The sequence below is a fragment of the Ovis canadensis genome, chromosome 24 (genome assembly GCF_042477335.2).
Source record: "Ovis canadensis isolate MfBH-ARS-UI-01 breed Bighorn chromosome 24, ARS-UI_OviCan_v2, whole genome shotgun sequence".
NCBI lineage: Eukaryota > Metazoa > Chordata > Mammalia > Artiodactyla > Bovidae > Ovis > Ovis canadensis.
Window position 1 is genome coordinate 16,346,458 of NC_091268.1, and position 21,133 is coordinate 16,367,590.

At 56.2% G+C, this 21,133-nt stretch overlaps 4 protein-coding genes across 6 annotated transcripts in view; 2 read left to right on the forward strand and 2 right to left on the reverse strand.

Annotated features, from left to right (window-relative positions):
* BAIAP3 (BAI1 associated protein 3) overlaps positions 1-434 on the forward strand; it is a 13,549-nt gene extending 13,115 nt beyond the window's left edge. Inside the window, exon 35 of the mRNA XM_069570457.1 lies at positions 234-434. The gene's annotated coding sequence lies outside the window, so the exon portion shown is untranslated. The remainder of the gene's footprint in view (positions 1-233) is intronic.
* TSR3 (TSR3 ribosome maturation factor) lies at positions 220-2,805 on the reverse strand. Of its 2 annotated transcripts, none has more exons than XM_069570460.1 (6): positions 2,463-2,805; positions 2,157-2,376; positions 1,625-1,818; positions 1,061-1,237; positions 842-905; positions 220-603 (listed from the first exon to the last, which is right to left on the reverse strand). In XM_069570460.1, exons 1-6 carry the CDS (start codon positions 2,572-2,574, stop codon positions 432-434), a joined length of 939 nt encoding a protein of 312 aa, XP_069426561.1. In that variant the 5' UTR covers positions 2,575-2,805; the 3' UTR covers positions 220-431. The 2 variants fall into 2 exon arrangements, with proteins under 2 accessions (XP_069426561.1, XP_069426562.1); XM_069570461.1 differs by having other exon boundaries at positions 2,178-2,376; positions 2,463-2,753.
* Positions 1,603-13,238, forward strand: GNPTG (N-acetylglucosamine-1-phosphate transferase subunit gamma). Its single transcript, XM_069570462.1, has 11 exons — positions 1,603-2,747; positions 2,849-2,906; positions 2,986-3,053; positions 11,864-11,918; positions 11,982-12,065; positions 12,135-12,228; positions 12,295-12,409; positions 12,486-12,568; positions 12,642-12,773; positions 12,851-12,932; positions 13,029-13,238. The coding sequence occupies exons 1-11, from the start codon at positions 2,696-2,698 to the stop codon at positions 13,124-13,126; spliced, it is 921 nt and encodes a 306-aa protein (XP_069426563.1). The 5' UTR covers positions 1,603-2,695; the 3' UTR covers positions 13,127-13,238.
* UNKL (unk like zinc finger) overlaps positions 13,217-21,133 on the reverse strand; it is a 31,614-nt gene continuing 23,697 nt past the window's right edge. For both annotated transcript variants that reach the window (XM_069570458.1, XM_069570459.1), the window contains exons 11-15: positions 18,025-18,117; positions 17,308-17,535; positions 16,514-16,716; positions 16,128-16,385; positions 13,217-15,552 (exon numbers count right to left, since the gene is read on the reverse strand). In XM_069570458.1, coding sequence (XP_069426559.1) covers positions 15,400-15,552; positions 16,128-16,385; positions 16,514-16,716; positions 17,308-17,535; positions 18,025-18,117 — 935 coding nt within the window. In that variant the 3' untranslated portion in view covers positions 13,217-15,399. The remainder of the gene's footprint in view (positions 15,553-16,127; positions 16,386-16,513; positions 16,717-17,307; positions 17,536-18,024; positions 18,118-21,133) is intronic.

Genomic DNA, 21,133 nt, shown 5'->3' on the forward strand with positions numbered 1-21,133 from the left:
GACGTCTGTGGTCACTGTGGGAGGCTGAGGATGTCACACCAGGCTGGCTGGGTTAGTGTAAGGCGCTCTGTGCCAACTGTGTGGCCGTCTCCTTTTCATGAACGCACAGCGTCCACACAAGACCTACCCAGGGGTCCCATCTCTACGCCCCAGGCTCTCTAGGCAGGATCTGGCTCACTAGAGGCCAAGTGCTGAGAAGCAGAGGCTCACGCGGGGGTCTTCTTGGCTTGCAGCTTCATTGAGAGGGCTCTGAGGCAGGACCCAGAGCAAGGCTGGGTAAGAAGCGCCGGGAAAGAACCCGGTCAGAGTCCAGTCCTGCTCGCAGCTGCATGGCCTGAGGCTGCCAGGCCTGTCTGTGTTCCCACAAGCTCCACTGCCATCTCCAGATGTTCTCGTCACTCCGCCTCCAAAAATACACACCTCTGCAACTTTCAGTTTCTCTGCCGTTTCTTGATTCCTTTCCAAATCTCTGTGGGGACCCTGGCTTCAGCCCCTTGCTCAGCAGTCTCCTTCTCTTCCTGGCTGCTGCTGCCGTCTCCCCCGCCGTCAGGGTCAGGCCCAAGTTCCTCAGACTCATCTTCAGTGTCACTGTCAGCACCATCTCTGGGCAGCCGGAGAGAGAGGGGTATGTCCACTGGCCTCCCCGACACACCTACTCACTCACCAAAGCCCCTAAGCTGAGGACATCCTCTCAAAGTGGAAACCCCTCCAGCTTCCCTTCTCTGCAGTCAGAAAACCATCCTGATGTTTAAGACACTCCCCCACCCTGCAGAAGGAGGGACTGAGATCAGAGGTGGAGGAGAGCCCTGGGTCTAGGCTGTCATGAAGCGGGGGGACCTACCGGGAGCCAGTCATGGGCCGATTGGGGTTTGCAAATTCTCGCCCTGAGTCCACATCAAAGGGATCTGAATGGAAGAATCAAGGAGGAAAGCGGCCTGAAGTAGGAGTCCCACGGCTGTGGCAGGAAGGTCTTCCCCACCCTGGGGCTTCTCAAGGGAGGGGGCAGGCCTGGAGGGTCCTGGCTCCCACCTGGGCGGCAGGTGTCCCTGCCAGGCCTCACCGATTTCTTCCTCTTCGGGGTGCTCCTTGGCGTGGGCCAGGAACTCCTGCTCTGCCTGCAGCACCTCCTCTGGGCTGCTGCAGGCCGCGTATTTGTCCAGAAGCTGGCGGTTCAGATCCAGAAAGCCCTTGCCCCACTTGAATTTCCGCAGTAAAATGACAGCGAGGTCTGAGAAACCTGTCGGTGCAGGAAGCCCATGGATGCAGACAGTCCCTCTCCTGGCCCTCAGGAACTGAGAGTCCCGCCAACACCGGCCCACGGCCCTCTGCAGCCCACCAAGTCCCTCTCCCCACAGGGCATCTCACGGGACTGCCCCTCTGAGCCTCCGTGTGAACCTTAAGTTCTCAGGAGATGAGCTGGGGTGACAGGGCTCTGGGGGCCGTCGTGCCCTGACAAAAGCTTGGAGGCCAGTGGTCTGTTCTGTCTCCACCTCTGCCTCTCAGGGAGAGGACTCAAGTGGGAGCTGGAAGGAAACCCTGGCCACCACCCAGCATGTGGTCAGGCTCCTCCCGGGACTGGCAGCAAAAGCACACCGACTCCAGGCTGCCAGGCCCTGACACTCACCCAGGATGCAGAAGGTGGCAGCGAAGGCCTCCACGCAGGACAGCCTGCAGGGCCGGCCATAGTTCACAGGGTTGGCGGCCACCAAATGGGGCAGGAGCCGCAAGTGGCTCCCACGCATCTTCCCAAACGGAGTCTCATCCAGTCTGGCCCAGGAGCAGTCGATGACAGCGACCCCAGACTGTGCCACCAGGTGTCTGCCAAGAGCAGTGTAGGGCTTGGTTCTTGGCTTAACTGGGTGCTGGCCCCAGGGCAGCTATGTCCTAGGAGACTGGCCGCCCTGGGGATTCAGAGACATCATTCAAGGACTCTCATGGGCCAAGCATGAGGCAGCTGGGGGAAAGCTGTTCCTCCAAAAGGCTTTTATTCACTCAACACATGTTTACTGTAGCCTGCTACCTCCTGGGTTCTGTGCCAACTAGACAGATCAAACAGGTGAGCTCTGAAGGGAAAGATGCGCCAGGGCTGGGGGCTAATTAAGAAGAGCCCGGGCAGGCCCACTCCGTTTCCCCGCACCCAGTTCTCTCGAGCCTACCTGTCTGCGGGGGACACGTACTGGGAGCCCATGGGGCTGAGCACGAGGCCGCCGAACCTGTGGCCCAGGCGCAGGCAGCGCACCAGCCCCAGGCGGGCCAGCTTGCGGCCGGTGCAGCGCCGGGGGTCGCAGTGGCCCAACTCCCACATGGCCAGCGTGCAGGGCAGCTGCGCCGGGCCCGGGCCGCCCTGGTCCTCAGGGGCCTCTGGCTCCACGGACGCTGCGGTGGGCAGAGAAGGGGATCCGGCCTCAGGCGCGGCTCCGCGGCCCGACCCTCGGCCCCCCTCAGGGTCACGCCCCACTCACCGCGCAGCGCTGCGCCCACCTCCTCGGCGAAGGCCTCCAGGGAACGGCCCGCAGGGCGCCGAGCGCGGCCGCCCTCCGCGCCCGGCCCGCGCGAGGCCCTCCGGCGGCCCATGGCGGGAAGCCGGGCCCGCTGCGCCTACTGCGTCTCCGCTCCTCCGGCGGCGGAGCTGCGCGGGGCACCACTTCCGGTTCCGGCGCTCACGTGACCGCGCGGCGGCGGCGGCGGCGGCGCGATGGCGGCGAGGCTGGCGGGCTTGGCGGTGCTGCTCGGGCTCGCGGCCCGCGGTGAGTGACCAGCCCGGCGCCTCCGTCCCGGAGCACCCCCTGTGGTCTCCGCGGCCCCGCCCGCGCTGCCTGCCCGCCTCCTCACTGCTTGCTCCCCGCAGGGCCTGCACCCACAGGCGCCGCCAAGATGAAGGTGGTGGAGGAGCCCAACACTTTCGGGTGAGTGGCCGCGCGGCGAGCGGGAGGCGCGGTGCCGCGGCCCGGGCCTGCTTCTCCCTGACCCTGCCGCGTCTCGCAGGCTCAACAACCCGTTCCTGCCCCAGACCAGTCGCCTGCAGCCCAAGAGGGACCCTTCACCCGTGTCTGGTGAGTGCGGGGCCCTGACCGCTGACGTGCCGGGGACCCGGGGCGAGCAGGGAGCCGGCCCAGGTTCAGCACCGGTGGGCCGCGTCAGTCCTCGGGAGCCGGCGCCACGGAGGGAGAGGGGCCTTGGAAGCTAGGACCTGCAGGCTCATGCTGTCCTTTGTCAGCCTTCTAAGTGCACGCTAACCTTCCAGAGCGTGCCTGTGCCGGGTTCACTAGTTAGGGACTTAGTCCTTAGTTTGTTTTCCTAGAGGTGATCTCTGTTATCAGGTTGGTGTGTGTTTTCGTAAACGTTTTTTAATGCGCTTACGTGCATAAGCTTACACGTAAAAAACGTGTAGTAGGTTTTTTGTCGGAGAAGGCAATGGCACCCCACACCAGTAGTCCTGCCTGGAAAATCCCATGGACGGAGGAGCCCGGAAGGCTGCAGTCCATGGGGTCGCTGAGGGTCGGACACGACTGAGCGACCTGCCTTTCACTTTTCGCTTTCATGCATTGGAGAAGGAAATGGCAACCCGTTCCAGTGTTCTTGGCTGGAGAATCCCAGGGACGGGGGAGCCTGGTGGGCTGCCGTCTATGGGGTCACACAGAGTCGGACACGACTGAAGTGACTTAGCAGCAGCAGCAGGTTTTTTGTCTGTGACCTTTGCTTTCTTGTTTTGAGTAATACCGTATTACTGCTCAAAACGGGATTCTCTGGTAGCTCAGCTGGTAAAGATTCCGCCTACAATGCAGGAGACCCCGGTTCGATTCCTGGGTCGGGAAGATCCGCTGGAGAAGGGATAGGCTACCCACTCTAGGGTTCTTGGGCTTCTCTGGTGGCTCAGCTGGTAAAGAATCCGCCTGCAATGAGAGAGACCTGGCTTCAATCCCTGGGTTGGGAAGATTCCCTGGAGAGGGAAACTGCTATCCACTCCAGTATTCTGGCCTGGACAATTCCATGGACTGTTTAGTCCATGGGATCACAAAAAGTCAGACACCACTGAGCGACTTCCACTATGCAGGTTTGCTGGTTTGCTCTTGTCGCTCACTGCGCGTCTTCGCTCTTCTCACTTGCTGCCTAGCATTCCATAGGATGCTCTGCGTTCTTTCATTGTCCAGCAAGGTGTTGTTTATGCGTTTTGGTCACTAAAAGCATTGTTGAGGAGAATATCCCTTCTAGGGATCCCTGTTTCTACACCTATGGGAGTAGTTTCGTGCAACAGGATCTCAGGAATGGAATTGCTGTGTTGTTAAATGGGTGTTAAATATAACAAACAAAAAATCCAAGGGAATTCTCTGGTGGTCCAATGGTTAGGACTTGGTGCTTCCACTGCAAAGGGCACTGAGTTCAATCCCTGACGCAGGAACTAAGACCCTGCAAGCTGCACAGTGCTCAGCCATGTCCGACTCTTTACGACAACATGGACTGTAGCCCACCAGGCTCCTCTGTCCATGGGATTCTCCAGGCAAGAGTACTGGAGTGGGTTGCCATGCCCTCCTCCAAGGGATCTTCCTGATCCAGGGACTGAACCCATGTCTCCTGCATTGCAGGCAGATTCTTTACCAATGAGCCATCTGGGAAGCCCACCAATTAAAGAGAAAAAATCTAAGATCTCTTTTTAAAACAAATATTTATTTGGCTGCAGCAGGTCTTAGTTGAGGCACTTGGGATCTTTGATCTTCACTGGGGTATGTGGGGTCGAGTTCTCTGACCAGGAATTGAACCCAGGTCCTCTGTGTTGGGAGTGCAGAGTCTTAGCCACTGGACCACTAAGAGAGTCCCCCAAATGTTTTTTGTTTTTTTTTTCAATTGAATGCTACCGTATGTTAGGGTCTATGCTGTGGATGCAGAAATGAAGAAAACAGTGTCCTCATGGAGCTGACAGTCTTAATTGACAGGAGAGCAGGCTGACGATAAACAAAAGAGTAGGTAAAATGTAGACTGGTGAAAGTGGTCTGTAGGTATGGAAGGCAGAGAAGAGTGTGTGTGTGGGGTTGTTCTGGGGATTGCCATTTTAAATACGGGGTTCAGGAAAAGACTGAGAAGTGAAATTTCGGTCAGAAACTGAAGGGGAGTGGGAGTTAGGGCTGTGAACATCTGGGGGAGAAGAATCCAGCAAAAGGACTGGCCAAATACAGGCCGTGAACACGGATGCCAGGCTGGAGGGATTGGCCACGGGGTGGGAGTGGGGTGCTGAGATCAGAGACAGAGGGTACAGCTATGAGCTTTCACTCTAGACAGAGTTTAGCTTTTTACTGTGAAAATATTGAGTAGAAAAACGGAGGAATGGGGCTGTGAACAGCAGCGTACACGCTGACTCAGTGCAAGAGTTGATGTTCTGTGCTTTACCTTCTTCTCATTTGAGACCGGGGTTTGATCCCTGGGTCGGGAAGATGCCCCGGAGAAAGGAATAGCAACCCACTCTAGTTTTCTTGCCTGGAGAATTCCATGGAGAGAGGAGCCTTGCAGACTACAGTCTGTGGGGTCACAAAGAGTTGAGCACAACTGAGTGACTAGCACATACACACAGAATGCCTTGTATAGCTGTCCTGGGTCCCACGCTCGCCCCCGACCCTCGCCCTGGGAAGCAATCAAGGGAAATATATGCATCTGGTTAACTAGGCGCTGGGCCAGCTGTCTCACTAACTATGAAATAAGTGAGCGAGGTTTGAGACTTGCAGTTTATTTTGGAGTGTGTCCAGCCAGAGTCGGGCAGCAGGGTGCTATGGTCCACCCTTCACGAGGTCATTCTTTTCTCTGTCATCAGTTTGATTTGCAGTTGGGTTCCTGTGTTTCTGCTTGTGCTCAGTTTTAGTGCTTACTGTACACATTCGGAGAAGGCGATGGCACCCACTCCAGCGCTCTCGCCTAGAAAATCCCATGGGTGGAGGAGCCTGGTGGGCTGCAGTCCGTGAGGTGGCTGAGGGTGGGGCACGACTGAGTGACTTCACTGTCACTTTTCACTTTCACGCACTGGAGAAGGCGATGGCACCCCACTCCAGCACTCTCGCCTAGAAAATCTCACAGGTGGAGGAGCCTGGTGGGCTGCAGTCCGTGGGGTCACTAAGTCGGACACGACTGAGCAACTTCACTTTCACTTTTCACTTTCATGCATTGGAGAAGGAAATGGCAACCCACTCCAGTGTTCTTGCCTGGAGAATCCCACGGATGGGGGAGACTGGTGGGCTGCCGTCTGTGGGGTCGCACAGAGTTGGACACGACTGAAGTGACTCAGCAGTAGCAGCTACACATTTTTACTTTTGATTTTTCCTTGACTTAAAAAAAAAATAGTTCTAGCCAATTTCGAGCAGGTGTGAAGTGGGAGGGTGTGTGAAGCACCAGGCAGCCTCAGCCAGCTTTCTTTTTGCCACTCTGGTTACTTTGAAACTAATTTCTCTGTTTATTTGTAATATTTTGTGCATGTGTTGAAGGGCACAGCAACAGTATCCGTCGGTTAAATCCCCTCATTGTTTGAGATGTCTCTGGACTGTGTCCATTGCGTGGTTAACATTAGTTCGTGTAGTAGCTGGAGTCCAGCTGTGCGCCTGCGTGCTGGCCGGTCCTCTGGGTTTCTCGAGAACAGTGGGGAGAGGTGTCCCCCACCTGGCCTCTATCTCCTGCCTGAAGCTCTCGTGTATAGCCCTTTCTCAGGGAGAGGACCTTCCAGGCTGTTCCTGGTTGCTGAGTTTTTACCATGAATAGCTGTTGGGTTTTGTCAAAGGTTTTTTTCTGAACCTATCAAGGCAATCCTGAGTTTTGTTTTTCAACCTGTTTCTAGGGTGGGGGAGAAGCTGTATACAGTCAGCAAAAAGAAGACCAGGAGCTGACTGTGGCTCAGATCATGAACTCCTTATTGCAAAATTTAGACTTAAATTGAAGAATGTAGAGAAAACCACTAGACCATTCAGGTATGACCTAACTCAAATGCCTTAGGGTTATACAGTGGAAGGCCAAATAGATGATAGAGTGAGTGCCTGAAGAACTATGGGCGGAGGTTCGTGACACTGGACAGCAGATAGTGATCAAGACCATCCCCAAGAAAAAAGAATTGCAAAAAGGCAAAGTGGTTGTCTGAGAAGGCCTTACAAATAGCTGAGAAAAGAGAAGAAGCTAAAGGCAAAGGAGAAAAGGAAAGATATACCTATTTGAATGCAGAGTTCCAAAGAATAGCAGGGAGAGATAAGAAAGCTTTTCTCAGTGATCAATGCAAAGAAATAGAGAAAAACAATGGAATGGGAAAGACTAGAAATCTTTTCAAGAAAATTAGACCAAGGGAACATTTTATCCAAAGATGGACATAGTAAAAGACAGAAACGGTATGGACCTAACAGAAGCAGAAGATATTAAGAGGTGGCGAGAATACACAGGAGAACTGTACAAAAAAGATCTTCACAACCAAAATAATCACGATGGTGTGATCACTCACCTAGAGCCAGACATCCTGGAATGCGAAGTCAAGTAGGCCTTAGGAAGCATCACTACGAACAAAGCTAGTGGAGGTGATGGAATTCCAGTTGAGCTATTTCAAATCCTTAAAGATGATGCTGTTAAAGTGCTGCATTCAAGATGCCAGCAAAATTGGAAAACTCAGCAGTGGCCATAGGACTGGAAAAGGGTCGGTTTTCATCCCAATCCCAAAGAAAGGCAATGCCAAAGAATGCTCAAACTACCGCACAATTGCCCTCATCCCACACACTAGTAAAGTAATGCCCCCAAATCTCCAAGCCAGGCTTCAACAGTATGTGGATGGTAAATTTCCAGATGTTCAAGCTGGATTTAGAAAAGACAGAGGAACCAGAGATCAAATTGCCAATATCCGTTGGATCATCAAGAAGGCAAGAGAGTTCCAGAAAAAATCTACTCCTGTTTTATTGACTATGCCAAAGCCTTTGACTGTGTGGATCACAACAAACTGTGGAAAATTCTTCAAGAGATGGGAATACCAGATCACCTGATCTGCCTCCTGAGAAATATGTATGCAGGTCAAGAAGCAACAGTTAGAACTGGACATGGAACAACAGACTGATTCCAGATCAGGAAAGGAATATGTCAAGGATGTATATTGTCACCCTGCTTATTTACCTTATATGCAGAGTACATCATGAGAAACACTGGGCTGGAGGAAGCACAAGCTAGAATCAAGATTGCCAGGAGAAATATCAATAACCTCAGATACGCAGATGATACCACACTTCTGGCAGAATGCAAAGAAGAATTAAAGAGCCTCTTGATGAAAATAAAAGAGGAGAGTGATGAAATTGGCTTAAAACTCAACATTCAGAAGACTAAAATCATGGCATCTGGTCCCATCACTTCATGCCAAATAGATGGGAAACAGTAGAAACAGTGAGAGACTTTATGTTTTGGGGGGCTCCAAAATCAATGCAGATGGTAGCTATAGCCATGAAATTAAGAGATGCTTGCTCCTTGGAAGAAAAGCTATGGCCAACCTAGACAGCATTATTAAAAAGCAGAGACATTACTTTGCCAGCAAAGTCAAAGCTATGGTTTTTCCGATAGTCACGTATGGATGTGAGAGTTGGACTATAAAGAAAGCTGAGCACTGAAGAATTGATGCTTTTGAACTGTGGTGTTGGAGAAGACTCTTGAGAGTCCCTTGCACTGCAAGGAGATCAAACCAGTCCATCCTAGAGGAAGTCAGTCCTGAATATTCATTGGAAGGACTGATGCTCGAGCTGAAACTCCAATACTTTGGCTACCTGATGCAAAGAACTGACTCATTGGAAAAGACCCTGATGCTGGGAAAGATTGAAGGTGGGAGGAGAAGGGGACGACAGAGGAGGAGGTGGTTGGATGGGATCACCAACTCGATGGACATGAGTTTGAGCAAGCTCCGGGAGTTGGTGTTGGACAGGGAGGCCTGGTGTGCTGTAGTCCATGGGGTCGAAAAAGAGTTGGACACGACAGAGCGACTGAACTGATAGGCTGGGGAGCTTTGGCTTAACAGCCTGGAACATGGTTGCAGTATAGCTGCTTTAAAATCCTGTCTGTGTAGGGAAAAAATCCCGTTTGTGATATTTTGTTATAGAAGCTCGAATGAACTAAGTACCTCATGTAAGTGGAATCATAAAATACTTGTTCTGGGATTGGCCCGTTTCACTTAGCACAGTATCTCGAAAGTTCATTGTGTGGCCTGTGGCAATACTGCCTTCCTTTCTAAGGCTGAATACACACTGCATTCTGTTCATTCATCTGTCGGTGCCCACTGGGGTTTTTTCTTTTTGGTTACTATGAATAAGGCTGCTGTGAGCATGGGCCACATTTGAGTCCCTGCTTTCAGTTCACACACCCAGGAGTCAGTTGGCTGTATCATGTGATTCTATTGGGTTGGCCAAAGGTTCGTTTGGGTTTTTCTGAAAAATCTTGAGAAAAATCTGAGATTAACCTTTTTGGCCAACCCCCTATGTTTAAGCTTTCTGAGGAACTACCAAACTTTTCAGCAGCGGCTTGTACATTTTACATTCCCACCAGCAGTAGCAGTGTGCAGAGATTCTGGTTTCTATGTATCCTAACCAACATTTGTTTTCTGTTTGTTTAATAATAGTCATACTGATGTAGGTGAAGTGATATCTCATTGTGGATTTGATTTGTGTTTATTTTTCACTTCAGAAAAATGTCTGGTAATCCTTGGTCCATCTTTAAAAAAGTTTTTTTCCTGATGTATTTGGCTGTGCTGGGTCTTAGTTGGGGCATGTGGGATCTAGCTCCCTGACCAGGGATAGAACCCGGGCCCCCTGCATTGGGAGCTCAGAGTCTTAGCCACTTAGTCTGAGCCACTTGGACCAAGGAAGTCTGCGTGGTCCATCCTTTGATTGGGTTCTTTGGGGCTTTGTTGTTGTTAAGGGAGCGCCCCCCGTTTCTAGTTTCCCTTTTGGTACCGCTGCCTTTGGTGTCATTGCCAACACCGATGTTTGGTGCTGTGTGCTTGTAACTGTCACGACCTTGGTGAGGGGACCCTCTCCTGTATAACACCCCCCTTATCTCCCTGAACAGTGCTGACTGGTAGCCGTCGGGTGTCGGCGTGGTTGTCCCCGCTCGCTCTACTTGCGTCTTTTCCCGTCCTCTCACTTTCAGCCTGCTTGCGCCCTCGAGCTTCAGTGTCTCATAGAGAGGATGCACAGTTGGGTGCATTTCTTTACCCGTTTAGCCAGTCTATGCCTTCCGAATGGGAGAGTTTGATCTGTCTACATTTAAGTAATCACTGATAAGGAAGGATCCGGAGAAGACAAAAACAGCAAAGTTTGTTTCACCGTTGTTTTTTGTTGCTCGTTCCCTCCATTGCTTTTGTTGACCTTTTCCTAAGCGACCTGTTCTGACATCCTTCTTACCTCTTTCGTGTGTATTCTGTGTAGCCATTTCCTCTCCAGTCGCCAGGGGATTACATATGATCATGTAACTCAAGTCTAACTTGTCCATGATTGAAGTTGGTGTGACTTCAGAGACTTCTCCTGTACAACTCTGTCCCTCCCCAGCTTTGTGGTGGACTTCAGAAACTGACCCTTCAAGCGTGGATCTGTAATTAGACCCATGCCTCCTGCCTTTTGAACCCTGTAGGTTTGCGGCTCAGGACCGTGGCACTGCTTTGAGTTTGCCCATGTATTTGCCTTTCCTGGGGGTAATGAGGGGCTCCGTCCAAGGCAGGCTTGGTGGTAATGAAGTCGCTCAGCCTTAGTCTGGGAGGGTCTTGATTTTGCCTAACTCTTGGAGGAGGATTTCCTGGATATAGACCCCCTTGGTTGACAGTTTTGTCTTTCACCCCGCTGCTTCCTGGCCTCCCAAGTGTAGCAGAGAAGTGGGTGGATAATCTCATTGATTCCTTCATGTAACGAGTCACTTCTTGCCACTTTCGACTTGGTGTCTGCCATCTCTCTCGTGTCTCGGTGGGGGTCTCTCTGAGTGTGTTGTACGCGGAGTTCAGTGAGCCGCTTGAATCTGTTGGGGTTGGGGCAGTTATTTCCTCAGATCCCGTCTCTGCCCCTCCTCTTTGCCTCCACTGTCTCGTCACTGGTTCTTCTCTCTGTTCAGAAGTGTTGAACTCCTTCTGTGGGTCTGTTAGTTCAGTTGTATTTTTCGGCTCCAGGGTTTTGTAGTTCCTCTCGACCTGGTTCACTCTCTGCCCACGTGTCATCTTCTGGACACGCTTTGGTTCTTTATGTTTCCCTCCAGCCCCTTAAGCATATTTTAGGCATTTGTTTAACTGAAGTTTTCAGTCAGTCCAGCGTCTGTTTTCAGTCAGTCCAGCGTCTGGGCTTCTCCCAGGTGGTCCTGTTGGGTTTTCCTTTGGAGAAGCTACAGGTGCCTTGCAGGCTGGCCCGGTGCTGGGGCGGCCTTCACCAGGGTGGGCATGTTCAGAGCCTGGGGGCGTCCGCGTGCAGGCCCCCCGGGGTCTCCCTGCACTCCTCCTGTGTCCAGATGGCCTGCTGTGTGTGTCTGACCGTCACCCCTTGCCTGCAGCCTTCACGAGCAGCCCCCTTTCCTGCCTGGGATCTGAGTTGGGCAGAACAGAGGTCAGGCTCCTGGTAGGCCCCAGCCAGGCTGCCCCTCACGGCCTCGCTGGGGCGGGGCTTCGCTGCAAGGGGCTCGCCTGCCTGCCTGCCGGCGAGCCGTTCTCCGGAACGCTGGGGGTCAGTGCTGCTGGTTGCAGTGGTCCTTGGCGCTGTTTTCATGGGGTGTGAGCTGGTGCTCTGAGGTCACTCACGCCCTCTGCCTCGTTGCGCGTTTCCGGCACTCTCCGTCCACGAAGGGCCCTGGCTCTGGGCTCTGCGCCCACTCAGGGCACCGTGCTCAGCGGGCTGCGCTCTCCCCGCAGGCCCCGCGCACCTCTCCAGACTCTCTGGCAAGTGCTTCAGCCTGGTGGAGTCCACGTGAGTGAGGGCAGGGCAGGGTGGCTGGGGGCCGGGGCCCCGCTGACGGCCCCGTGCCCGCAGGTACAAGTACGAGCTCTGCCCATTCCACAACGTGACGCAGCACGAGCAGACCTTCCGCTGGAACGCCTACAGTGGGATCCTCGGGTGAGTGGGGTGCGGCCGAGGCCCCGGGGCGCCGTGCCCCACCCCGCCTCACTCTCTGCCCCTCCGCAGCATCTGGCACGAGTGGGAGATCACCAACAACACCTTCAGGGGCATGTGGATGCGGGATGGTGACGCATGCCAGTCGCGGAGCCGGCAGAGCAAGGTGGGCAGTGGAGGCGGGGGGGTGGGGGGCCTGCTTCCCCCACTTGCTCATTGAGGTCCCCCCCAGGTGGAGCTCACCTGCGGCAAAAGCAACCGGCTGGCCCATGTGTCTGAGCCGAGCACCTGTGTCTACGCACTGACCTTTGAGACACCCCTCGTCTGCCACCCCCACTCCTTGTTAGGTGGGTGCCTGGGTGGGCGGGGGGGGTGTTGGGGGGCAGAGGGGCTCAGCTCAGCCAGTTTCTATCGGACCCTCAGTGTACCCGACCCTGCCCGCGTTCCTGCAGCAGCGGTGGGACCAGCTGGAGCAGGACCTGGTGGACGAGCTGATCACAGCCCAGGTAAGTCACGAGCAGGCCCCGGAAGGGGCCCGGGCAGCCCAATGGGCGCTCCCTCTTCATCCTCCACTTGCAGGGCTACGAGAAGTCGCTCAGGGCGATTTTTGAAGATGCTGGTTATCTGAAGACATCAGAACAAAGTGAAACAGCGCAGCAGGAAGGAGGCACCAAGGGCCTGCGGTTTGAGACACTGGAGAGCTGCCAGGAGGTATAGACACGGCCCGCCCCTGGCCGAGGGCAGCCTCCCACCGAGGGCCTGACCACCCCTCTCCACTCCCGGTCTAGGCACATAAGGCCCTGTCACGGGAGATAGAGAGACTGCAAGGCGTGCTGACCCAGCACGGCGTCCCCTACGGAAAGCCCACAGGTCCGTGGTGCCCAGTGAGGGATGGGGGGCCCAAGCCCACCTGGGCTTTGCGCCTGCCGGTTGGGTCCTGACTCCTACTGCCTGGTGTTTTGGCAGAAACACCCAGCTCTGAGCACTGGGGCCCCCAGATGCCCACGGCCGGGATAGCGGAGCCCCTGCGAGGTGACCCTGGACTGCGTGGGGACACCCTGTGACCCTCAGGGCTGTGAGCCTCAGCCTGAAGACCTTTCTCTCCTTCTGAGCCAAGCAGACTCTAGGGGTTGTCCTCAAAGATGCAGACAAAATAAAGATCAGAGTTTTAATTAATTTCCATACTGATAAAAATAATTCCATGAATTCTGTAAACCATTGCATAAATGCTATAGTGTAAAAAAATTTAAACAAGTGTTAACAACTTTAAACAATTCACTACGAGTAAATGATTATGCATTATAAATACTACCTTCTGGGTTAAGAAAACTCCATCCCAATAGCATTCTCATCTAAACACTCGAACATACAGATGGGGGCTTCCATAAATTAATTTGTATGAAGCATCCACAAGGAGTCGAGGTCTTCTGCCCACAGCGACAGATGGTGGGACGATGGAATGTCACCGCTAACACTGAGCACTCAGGAGCTGACACTTGGCAGCAAGAACCGCGGCCTCGCCAAGCACCGTGTAGCTTCAGCTGCTACACCCAGCACCCCCTTGTCATCTGAGTGCGGGGCGGTGACACCCTGAGACCCTGAGCCTGGCCCGGCCCAGCCTGGGAGGCTCGCTCCGCCCCTCAGAAGGCCAGGGCCACCCGGCCGCTGGGGGACAGCCCCAAGAGCCCCACCCCGGTGGTTCTTTGGTCTTCCCACCACACCTGTCCTCAGAGCCAGCAAGTACCGGCGGGGCGGGGGGGGGGGTGCGCCTCCAGTTCCCAGAACCCCACAGAGAGTACTGACCGGGGTAGCTTATAAATATACCTAAAGCTTAATTGTTCCTGTTTATAATTTGAAAATGTCTAGGCTAGAAGTCGATTACAGACATTGTCCCATTTCCCTGGAAGGCCAAAGGCCTGCCATGGGAAACAAGTGCATAAATATTAATAAAAATAAAGAACTTTAAACAGTGATAACAATAGCACAAAATATACGTAATTTCTAAGAGCTAATAAATCATCATCACTATAATTAGAAACAAGGTTCACCACAACTGAGTCAGAGTTACTGTTAGCAGCGGGCGAGCTGCATGGAGCCATGGACCCACCTTTGAATGACAGCTTTCCCATCAGTGTGTCTTACATTAAAAAAAGGTTTTCAACCTCTCACTATAGTAAATACATTCTAATTTGGTCACTGATAAAAATTTTTACCTAGTCACTTTGCACTTTAAAAAAATGCTATATAAAGTCTTTGGCACAGCCCTGGGCAGGCGGGCAGGGGCAGCTTGTCCCTTCCGGGCCAGGGCCCAGTCCTTGCTCCGCGCCTGCAGCAGACTCCTGGGAGATCCTTGCCCTATCTATGCCTGTGAGTAAGGTCTTGGCCAACTACAGACAGCCTTTACTTCCTCCCGGATTCCTCGGAAAAGTGACCCAACGCAGACAGGAGAGACCGAAGCTGCCACTGAGATCCTACCTGTTCCCAGCAGCCCTGCTGCCACCCTGGCCCCGCACAGCCCTCACAGTGGCCAGGTCCCCCCAACCTGTGGTCACGTGACCACAACACCTGGACAAACAGACCTGGCAACAGTGTCTCCCACGCGGCTGGGCAACTGGGCGTGCTACAGCCGGGAAGCCCACCAGCGAGCTTGGGGGAGGAGGAGCATGGAGGGCTCTCCCTGCCGCCCCACTGCCCTGCTGACTTGAACGCTGGCCAGGTCCAGAGACGAGGAATGCGCCATCGCCGGCTCTCCGAGGCATAGGCACTTGAGCGGGGCCTGCGGCCACAGGGCTGTCACTGGCGCTGCAGTTACTGCGCACACGCGCAGGAAGTGAGTTCCCTCCATAAGTTTCATCTACATGTATGCGTCTCTCGGTAATCACTCTGCTATAAATACTATTGGTTTGCACTTGATTCGAAAACTGTAAAGATCCTAGATGTGTCTCTACTAGATAAATGCTCACTTCATAAGTACTAATCTCAGACAGGAACTAGCATGGTTACCGTGCTACGGGCTAAGAGAGACCGAGAGGAAGTGCTCTGTTCACAGTACACATGTAAAGCTTCATATCATCGCATATTAAAAACACGAACCTCAAAGCAGCTCAGAGCAACTTGGAACCTCTGCCTAAACTCTTCCGTCTACAAAGTGCTTCTCGGGACTTGAGCTCCCAGGATCCAGTCACAGTGGTGTCAGGACCACAGACCCCGAGGGGTCACCCTGCCTTTACGCCCCGTGGGGTGTCAGGGTCTGTGAGGAAGAGTCTGAGGCCGTGGGTGGGCTGCGCGGGGCTGGCGTCCCGACGTCGGTGGCACCAGGAAGCGCACGAGGCAGCCGTCACCAGGCCAGGGGCTGGCCTGTGCAGTAGGCGCACTCGGGGGCGCTGCCCGCACAGGGCTCGCAGAGCACACGGTGCTGGCAGGGCCGCAGGACGGCACCCGCCCGCTCCCCGCACATCACGCACTGCTTCGCCCGCAGCTGGAAGATCACCTGTGGGCCAGGTGTGAAGCACCATCAGGCAGGGGCAGGCTGCCCTCCCGCGGCCACCCAGGAGCCAGGAGGGAGGACCCACCACAAGCCTCCCTCCACACAAGCTCCCAGGGCCTGCTCCACCACAGGGCGAGGGGAGGAGAGCCGGGCAGGCGGCCGGTGGAGGGGCCTGGGCAGGATGGACCCCAGCTCCGAACAGCCTCCGGCAAGAAAAAGCCAAAGCCCGTGTGCAGGCCCCTCGGAGATGAGGTGTGTGCGGGCCGGGCCAGCGAAGTGGCGTGCATAACAGGCAGGGCCGGGGAGCCCCCAGACGCCCTGGGCTCTAACAAAATGCCTGGTGTGGAAGGGTCTTCCTGCTGAGCCAAGGGCAGCGGGTTCAGCACTACAGCAGGGGGTGACCAAGGATCCTAGAGGGTGACCCAAAGATGTGGGCGACGTGGCCCCTGTCCGGGGGGGGGGGGGGGCGCACAGTGGCTGAGAGAAGGCGAGTGGGGAGTGGACGGAAGCTGTGCCCGGCCCCCCACCCCACCTCGGTGTTCAGCCCGCTGGTTCCTTGAGGACGAGCCTGGACTCACCCCGTCCACGGCCTCCAAATCCAGGCGCAGCTGACTCTGCAGGGAGTGCAGCTTGGGCAGGGGGATGGCACCTATGTCGCCGCAGCCGCTCAGCCCGGGGAGGGCGGAGGCCAAGCCCCGGCCCTCCAGCTCCTCCTGCAGCCGTCGGAATTGCGCCTCCACCTCCTCCTTCTTCTGCAGCGCCAGCTGCCGGGCACTGTCGGCCGCGAGCGCCCGCTCCTTGGCCTCCTTGGCCTCCCGCTGCCATGCGTCGCAGGCCTGAAACCCAGGAGCTGCGGTGACCTGGCGGAGCCGGCGCCGGCGCCCCGCCCCCCGCCCCGCCCGCCCCCTGCCCCGCGGGCCCCGCCCCTGCCCCGCCCCCCGGCACCGTGGCCCCCCCAGCTCACCTGCTTCACCTGCTGCCAGGACTCCTCCCACTGCCGGATCTTCCTCTTGGCCTTGTCCAGCTGCCGCCGGACGCGGGCCAGCTCGGCGCTGCTGGGGTTCACGCCCGAGGAGGCCGCGGGGCCGGCGTTCAGGATGGGGGACGGGCTGGGAGAGAAGCTGCCGGAGACGAAGTCCCAGATGCTGCCAGGGACGCCATTCAAGCCTGAGTGTGTGGAGGAGCCTGCTCGAGCTTGGGCCTCTTGGGCATCCCCCCAGCCAGCTCTGGGGACCCCAGCCCTGCCCCCCAGCAAGGATGCCTGAGCCATCACTCGCCCGAAGAGGTGCGTCGTGGGGGCCGCGGAGCTCAGACCCTGGTCCCAGAACCCTGTCCACACTTAGGACCTGGAGAACCCCACAGGGTTTCTGATTATGTGAGTGACATCTATTGATGTATGTGACATTAGAGAGTAAAACAAGTATTTAAAAACATGGTTTCTTTAAAAAAATAATAAAAATAAAAATAGTTTCTTTAAAAACAAATCACAAGTTTCCATTTGCAGATGCATTCTGCAAATCCATCTGCCTCTGTGCTTGGCCTCTGCTGACTTCCTGCGCCTGGTAGTCTGCGAGGCGGGTCCCACCACAGTGGCGTCCTAGGGCGGCATGGGGTCCCAGGCACACTGAACCCCCCAGAGGCGCAGGTGCGAACCCCAGGCCCCCTCCCCAGGGCATGTGCAGCCAAGCAGCTGCAACAGGACATGATGGGCCGCACTGTGGCTCCCCCCCAACCCTGGGGCCCCTCAAGGCCACTCACCAAAGGAGTTGTAGGATGAGACTGAAGGGCCCAGCGCTCTGGGCTCCGACGTGAGGGGTGGCGGCTGCTGGGGGGGCGTCATGGCCGAGGAGATGAGTGGGCCCGGCAGGGACTGGGAGAAGGAGCCGAGCGGGGAGGCGGACAGGGATGAGGAGGAGTGCAGGGATGGGGAGCGTGGCAGGCAGCCCGGGATGGCCACAGGGGCCGAGCCCCCCAGCGACCTCTGACCTGCACAGAGTTGGGGGTAAGGGGTCGGGTTAGTGGGAGGCAGTCGCTGCAGTCCCAGGGACCAGACACGACAGGAGACCCTCTGCCCGGGAATCACCCAGCACTGCCCGAGCTGGGGGACTCCCACCCAGGTGAGAAGGCCACATGTCTCACCCCTCAGATGCTCTCTAGGCCCACCTGGTGACCTGTCCACAGGCACAGTGGTCCCAAGACGTTTTAGGCCCCATAAGTGGTTTAAGATCAGAGAAATTAAAAAAAAAAAAAGATGAACTTTTACATTGAAAAAAACGATTCAGTATCTGATGTGAACCGTGAACCTATCTGTCTTCATACCAACGTGGTGGTTACCCATCTCCTCGGAATGGCCACAAAGGCCTGCCCCTGACTCTGCAGGGGCTTTGGGGTAGGGGGGTGCAGGGAGGCAGACAGGACCCCTCCCACCCCAGAGGCACAGGGGGCAGCCCTGGAAGGTGTGGGCTTAGGCACTACCTGCGGGTCCCAGGTCACAGCCGTCGTGCTCCTCCAGGTCCTTATCTGGGGACACGAGGCTGATGTCACCAAGGTGAAGGTCTAGGGTGGATCCTGCGGGACAGACCCAGTGTCACCGAAGGGGGATCCAGGCTTCTGTGGCGGGGGGACCTGCCTGGGCTCGGGGTCCGCCCTTCCTATAGCCATGGCAACACTGCCCTCATCTCGCCGACTCAGCTTCTGATCGTTTGGTAAAATCTGACCAGATCACATGCCTGCCTAGTACAGAAAATCTGAGGAGGGTGACGTCCATGGGGAGAAAGGGGCTCACGGACAACGAGGGGGGACCTGCACTGACCTCCACCCCAGGGCCCAAACCAGGTCCCGCAAGTGAGCAGGGCTGTTTCCCTCCTGTTCTGCTGGGGACCCCTGTGCACCCCCCCAGGCCTGTCAAAGGGACAGGGGAAAGGGCCGTGGCCCTCTTGGTGCTGACCACCCCCCACTGTCCCCACCTGACACGCCCTCCTGGGGTCCTGACACCGACTGGGATGCTGTCTCGGGATGGCCAAGGTTGGGTCCCCCAACGCCCCGAGTTCCCGTAGCCCAATGGGGGTGACTTGGGGAAGGTGTGGCCTGGGGACCAGGGTCCGAGGGAGCAGGAGCTCCAGGGACAGACCCAGGGCCTGAGCGGCCACCCAGCACAGCCACAGCCAGGTTTGGGGAGACGTGGTGATGCTGAGGGCCCAGCACATGAGAGCGCTGCTGCCCCAGATCCCTTCTGTCCCCATCTCCCGCTGGGGTCCGCTCCAGAGCACGCCCTCCAGAAGGCTGGGGCCTCTCTGGCACGGCCCAGTCCTATGTCCCCTGCTGGCCACAGGGCCCCACAGTGCCCCTGATGCCTGGCCGGACGCACCAAGGCCCCAGCCTCCAGCCCGGAGTGGACCATGGAACCCTCGTCAGGCCTGCCTGTTCTGGGTCAGCCTCCCACCTCCACTCCCAGGTGCCCGGTGCCAAGTGGCAGAATTCCTGGGTGGCGGTCTACAAGCGGCAGAGGGCCGCGCTTCTGCCAGGCTCCAGGGGCCCGCCCTCCTGCCTTCCCAGCGGGCAATCCTCAGTGGCCCTCGGCCTGTGGATGCTCCGGCCCCCCAATGCCTCTGTTCTCACGTGGTCTTCCCTCTCCTTTATTCTGTGTCCAAATCTCCTTCTTCTAAGAACACGTTATATCATATTAGGGCCCATCCTAATGACCTCATTTTTACCTTAATTACACCCGTAAAGACTTTTATTTTTCATTTTTTGGTGGGGGGCAGGCTGCACTTCACGGCTTGCAGGACCTTAGTTCTCGACCAGGGGTTGATCCTGGGCAGTGAAAGCGAGAAGTCCTAACCGCTGGACCACCAGGGAATTTCCTGCAAAGACTTGTTTCTAAATAAGGTCACGTTCCCAGGGTCAGGGGCAGAGAGTGCAGGGCTGAGGCAGGCCTTTAATTTAACCCACAGTAACTGGGACCACCCATCCTTGCCAGGCTGTTCTCTGTGTCCAACAGCACCTCCTGTGGGCTGAGGGCTCCAGGCCTCTCAGGACCCCTCCTGCCGTGGTCAACTCTGCAAAAGAGGCCACCTCTGGCTCCCACCCTTCCTAAGACATGATCGCAGGCCCCGTAGACGCTCAGCCAAATCCACCCCAAGTTGGCTGACCCCCGCTTCTTGCGATCCCCAGTTGCCATCTCATTCTTCAAACTGTTGCCCCAGCCTTGCCCCCCAGCCCTGAGTGGTGCTCCTAAACGCCCCCACCGCCACCCTCCACCTATCCCTCTCCCCTCCTCTGCCTGGGGCCACCTCCCAGCCTTCCCGTCCTCCTTGGCAGCCCCACAGCCCCTCCTGTGGCTGTCAGACCTGGACACCAGTGACCTCTGTGGTGCTGACCTGCAGACACCAGCTGTCCTCCAGCGCGGCTGCATCACCGCCTGCCAGCAAGGGAGGACCAACAGCAGCCCCAGCCCCTTAGCAAACTGTGCGTGCAGGTGCCTCCCTCAGGCTGCTGCACCAGCACCCACATGCTGAGCAGGAGCCCAGCACGGCCCTCAGCTCCTCTGCCCCACCCCCCTAGGGCCCCCCTTTCTGCACGCTGCCCAACCCTGACCTTTTCTGTCCCAGGAGGAGACTTTCAGGGATGCCAACCCCTTCACGTCCCAAGGCCTGCCTCCTAGAAAAGACGCACCCCCCCCCCCACCAGTGACTGGTCCACACTTCCCAGCAGGACCCTCTCTCACCCTCACCCACTCCAGCGAGGGCTCCTCTCTGCCTCCACACTGCGGCACTGCCGTGGGCAGCAGCTTCGCACACAGCTCCCATCAGCCCCAGCAGTTCTGAGAAAACTCCTGCCCAGCCTCCAAAACCCTTCTCAGAATCTTCCCCTGCTAGATCCCTTCAAGTCACCTGGACTGTGTGGTCCATCTCAGACCCAGACCACTGCGGGCTGATGTGCAGACTCACCTGCTGTGCATAAGCAGGGTGACCCGCCCATTGCATACTTGCCTCGCACCACCTCCCCAGACTCCCAAACCACCTGGCACGTCCACTGCCTGGGACACGCCAGTCAGCTGAGCCCGACAACGTGGACTTAGCCCTTCACCCTGCAGTGGGGGGAATCAGGTTGGCTTCAAAGCTGGCAGAGTTTCATAAACGTTTTTTTGACTAACAGGCATGTAAAAAGAAGGAGCGGATGGATGGATGAAAATAAACTGAGTGCAGGAGCCTTCTTCACCTTGAAGGCATTTACTTCATCCCACTCCCCCACCCCCACCCTGTGACTCAGCACAGAAGGACCTTGCTGTTGCCCTGCCCCCTCAGGTGCAGCCGGGGCACAACCAGGACCAACTCTCACCTGACAAGCCACAGCCTGTGTGGGGTGGTGGCAGGCGCCCCTGAGAGGTGTCCTGGCCCCCAAAGGAGTCAGCGCTGTTTCTCTCCTACTACACACCCCACTTCTCCCTGAGATCAGATCCAGGTTCTGAGATGTTCTCTCAAAAGAAATGACTTTCAACACTCAGAATCTACGTGACTGAGTCACCTGACCTCTAACCCGCTGTGTCAAAGTGCCAGGAACTGCCCAGACATTAGCCAGCAAT

Excerpts from the sequence above, each read along its gene's own strand:
- TSR3 (XM_069570460.1), bottom strand. The coding sequence starts at position 2,574 with ATGGGCCGCCGGAGGGCCTCGCGCGGGCCGGGCGCGGAGGGCGGCCGC. Across the intron at positions 1,238-1,624 it reads TGCCACCTTCTGCATCCTGG|GTTTCTCAGACCTCGCTGTC; the intron begins GTGAGTGTCAGG and ends CTGCACCGACAG. Across the intron at positions 906-1,060 it reads CCCCGAAGAGGAAGAAATCG|ATCCCTTTGATGTGGACTCA; the intron begins GTGAGGCCTGGC and ends TCTTCCATTCAG.
- GNPTG (XM_069570462.1), top strand. The coding sequence starts at position 2,696 with ATGGCGGCGAGGCTGGCGGGCTTGGCGGTGCTGCTCGGGCTCGCGGCC. Across the intron at positions 12,410-12,485 it reads CCACCCCCACTCCTTGTTAG|TGTACCCGACCCTGCCCGCG; the intron begins GTGGGTGCCTGG and ends TCGGACCCTCAG. Across the intron at positions 12,933-13,028 it reads CCCCTACGGAAAGCCCACAG|AAACACCCAGCTCTGAGCAC; the intron begins GTCCGTGGTGCC and ends GTGTTTTGGCAG.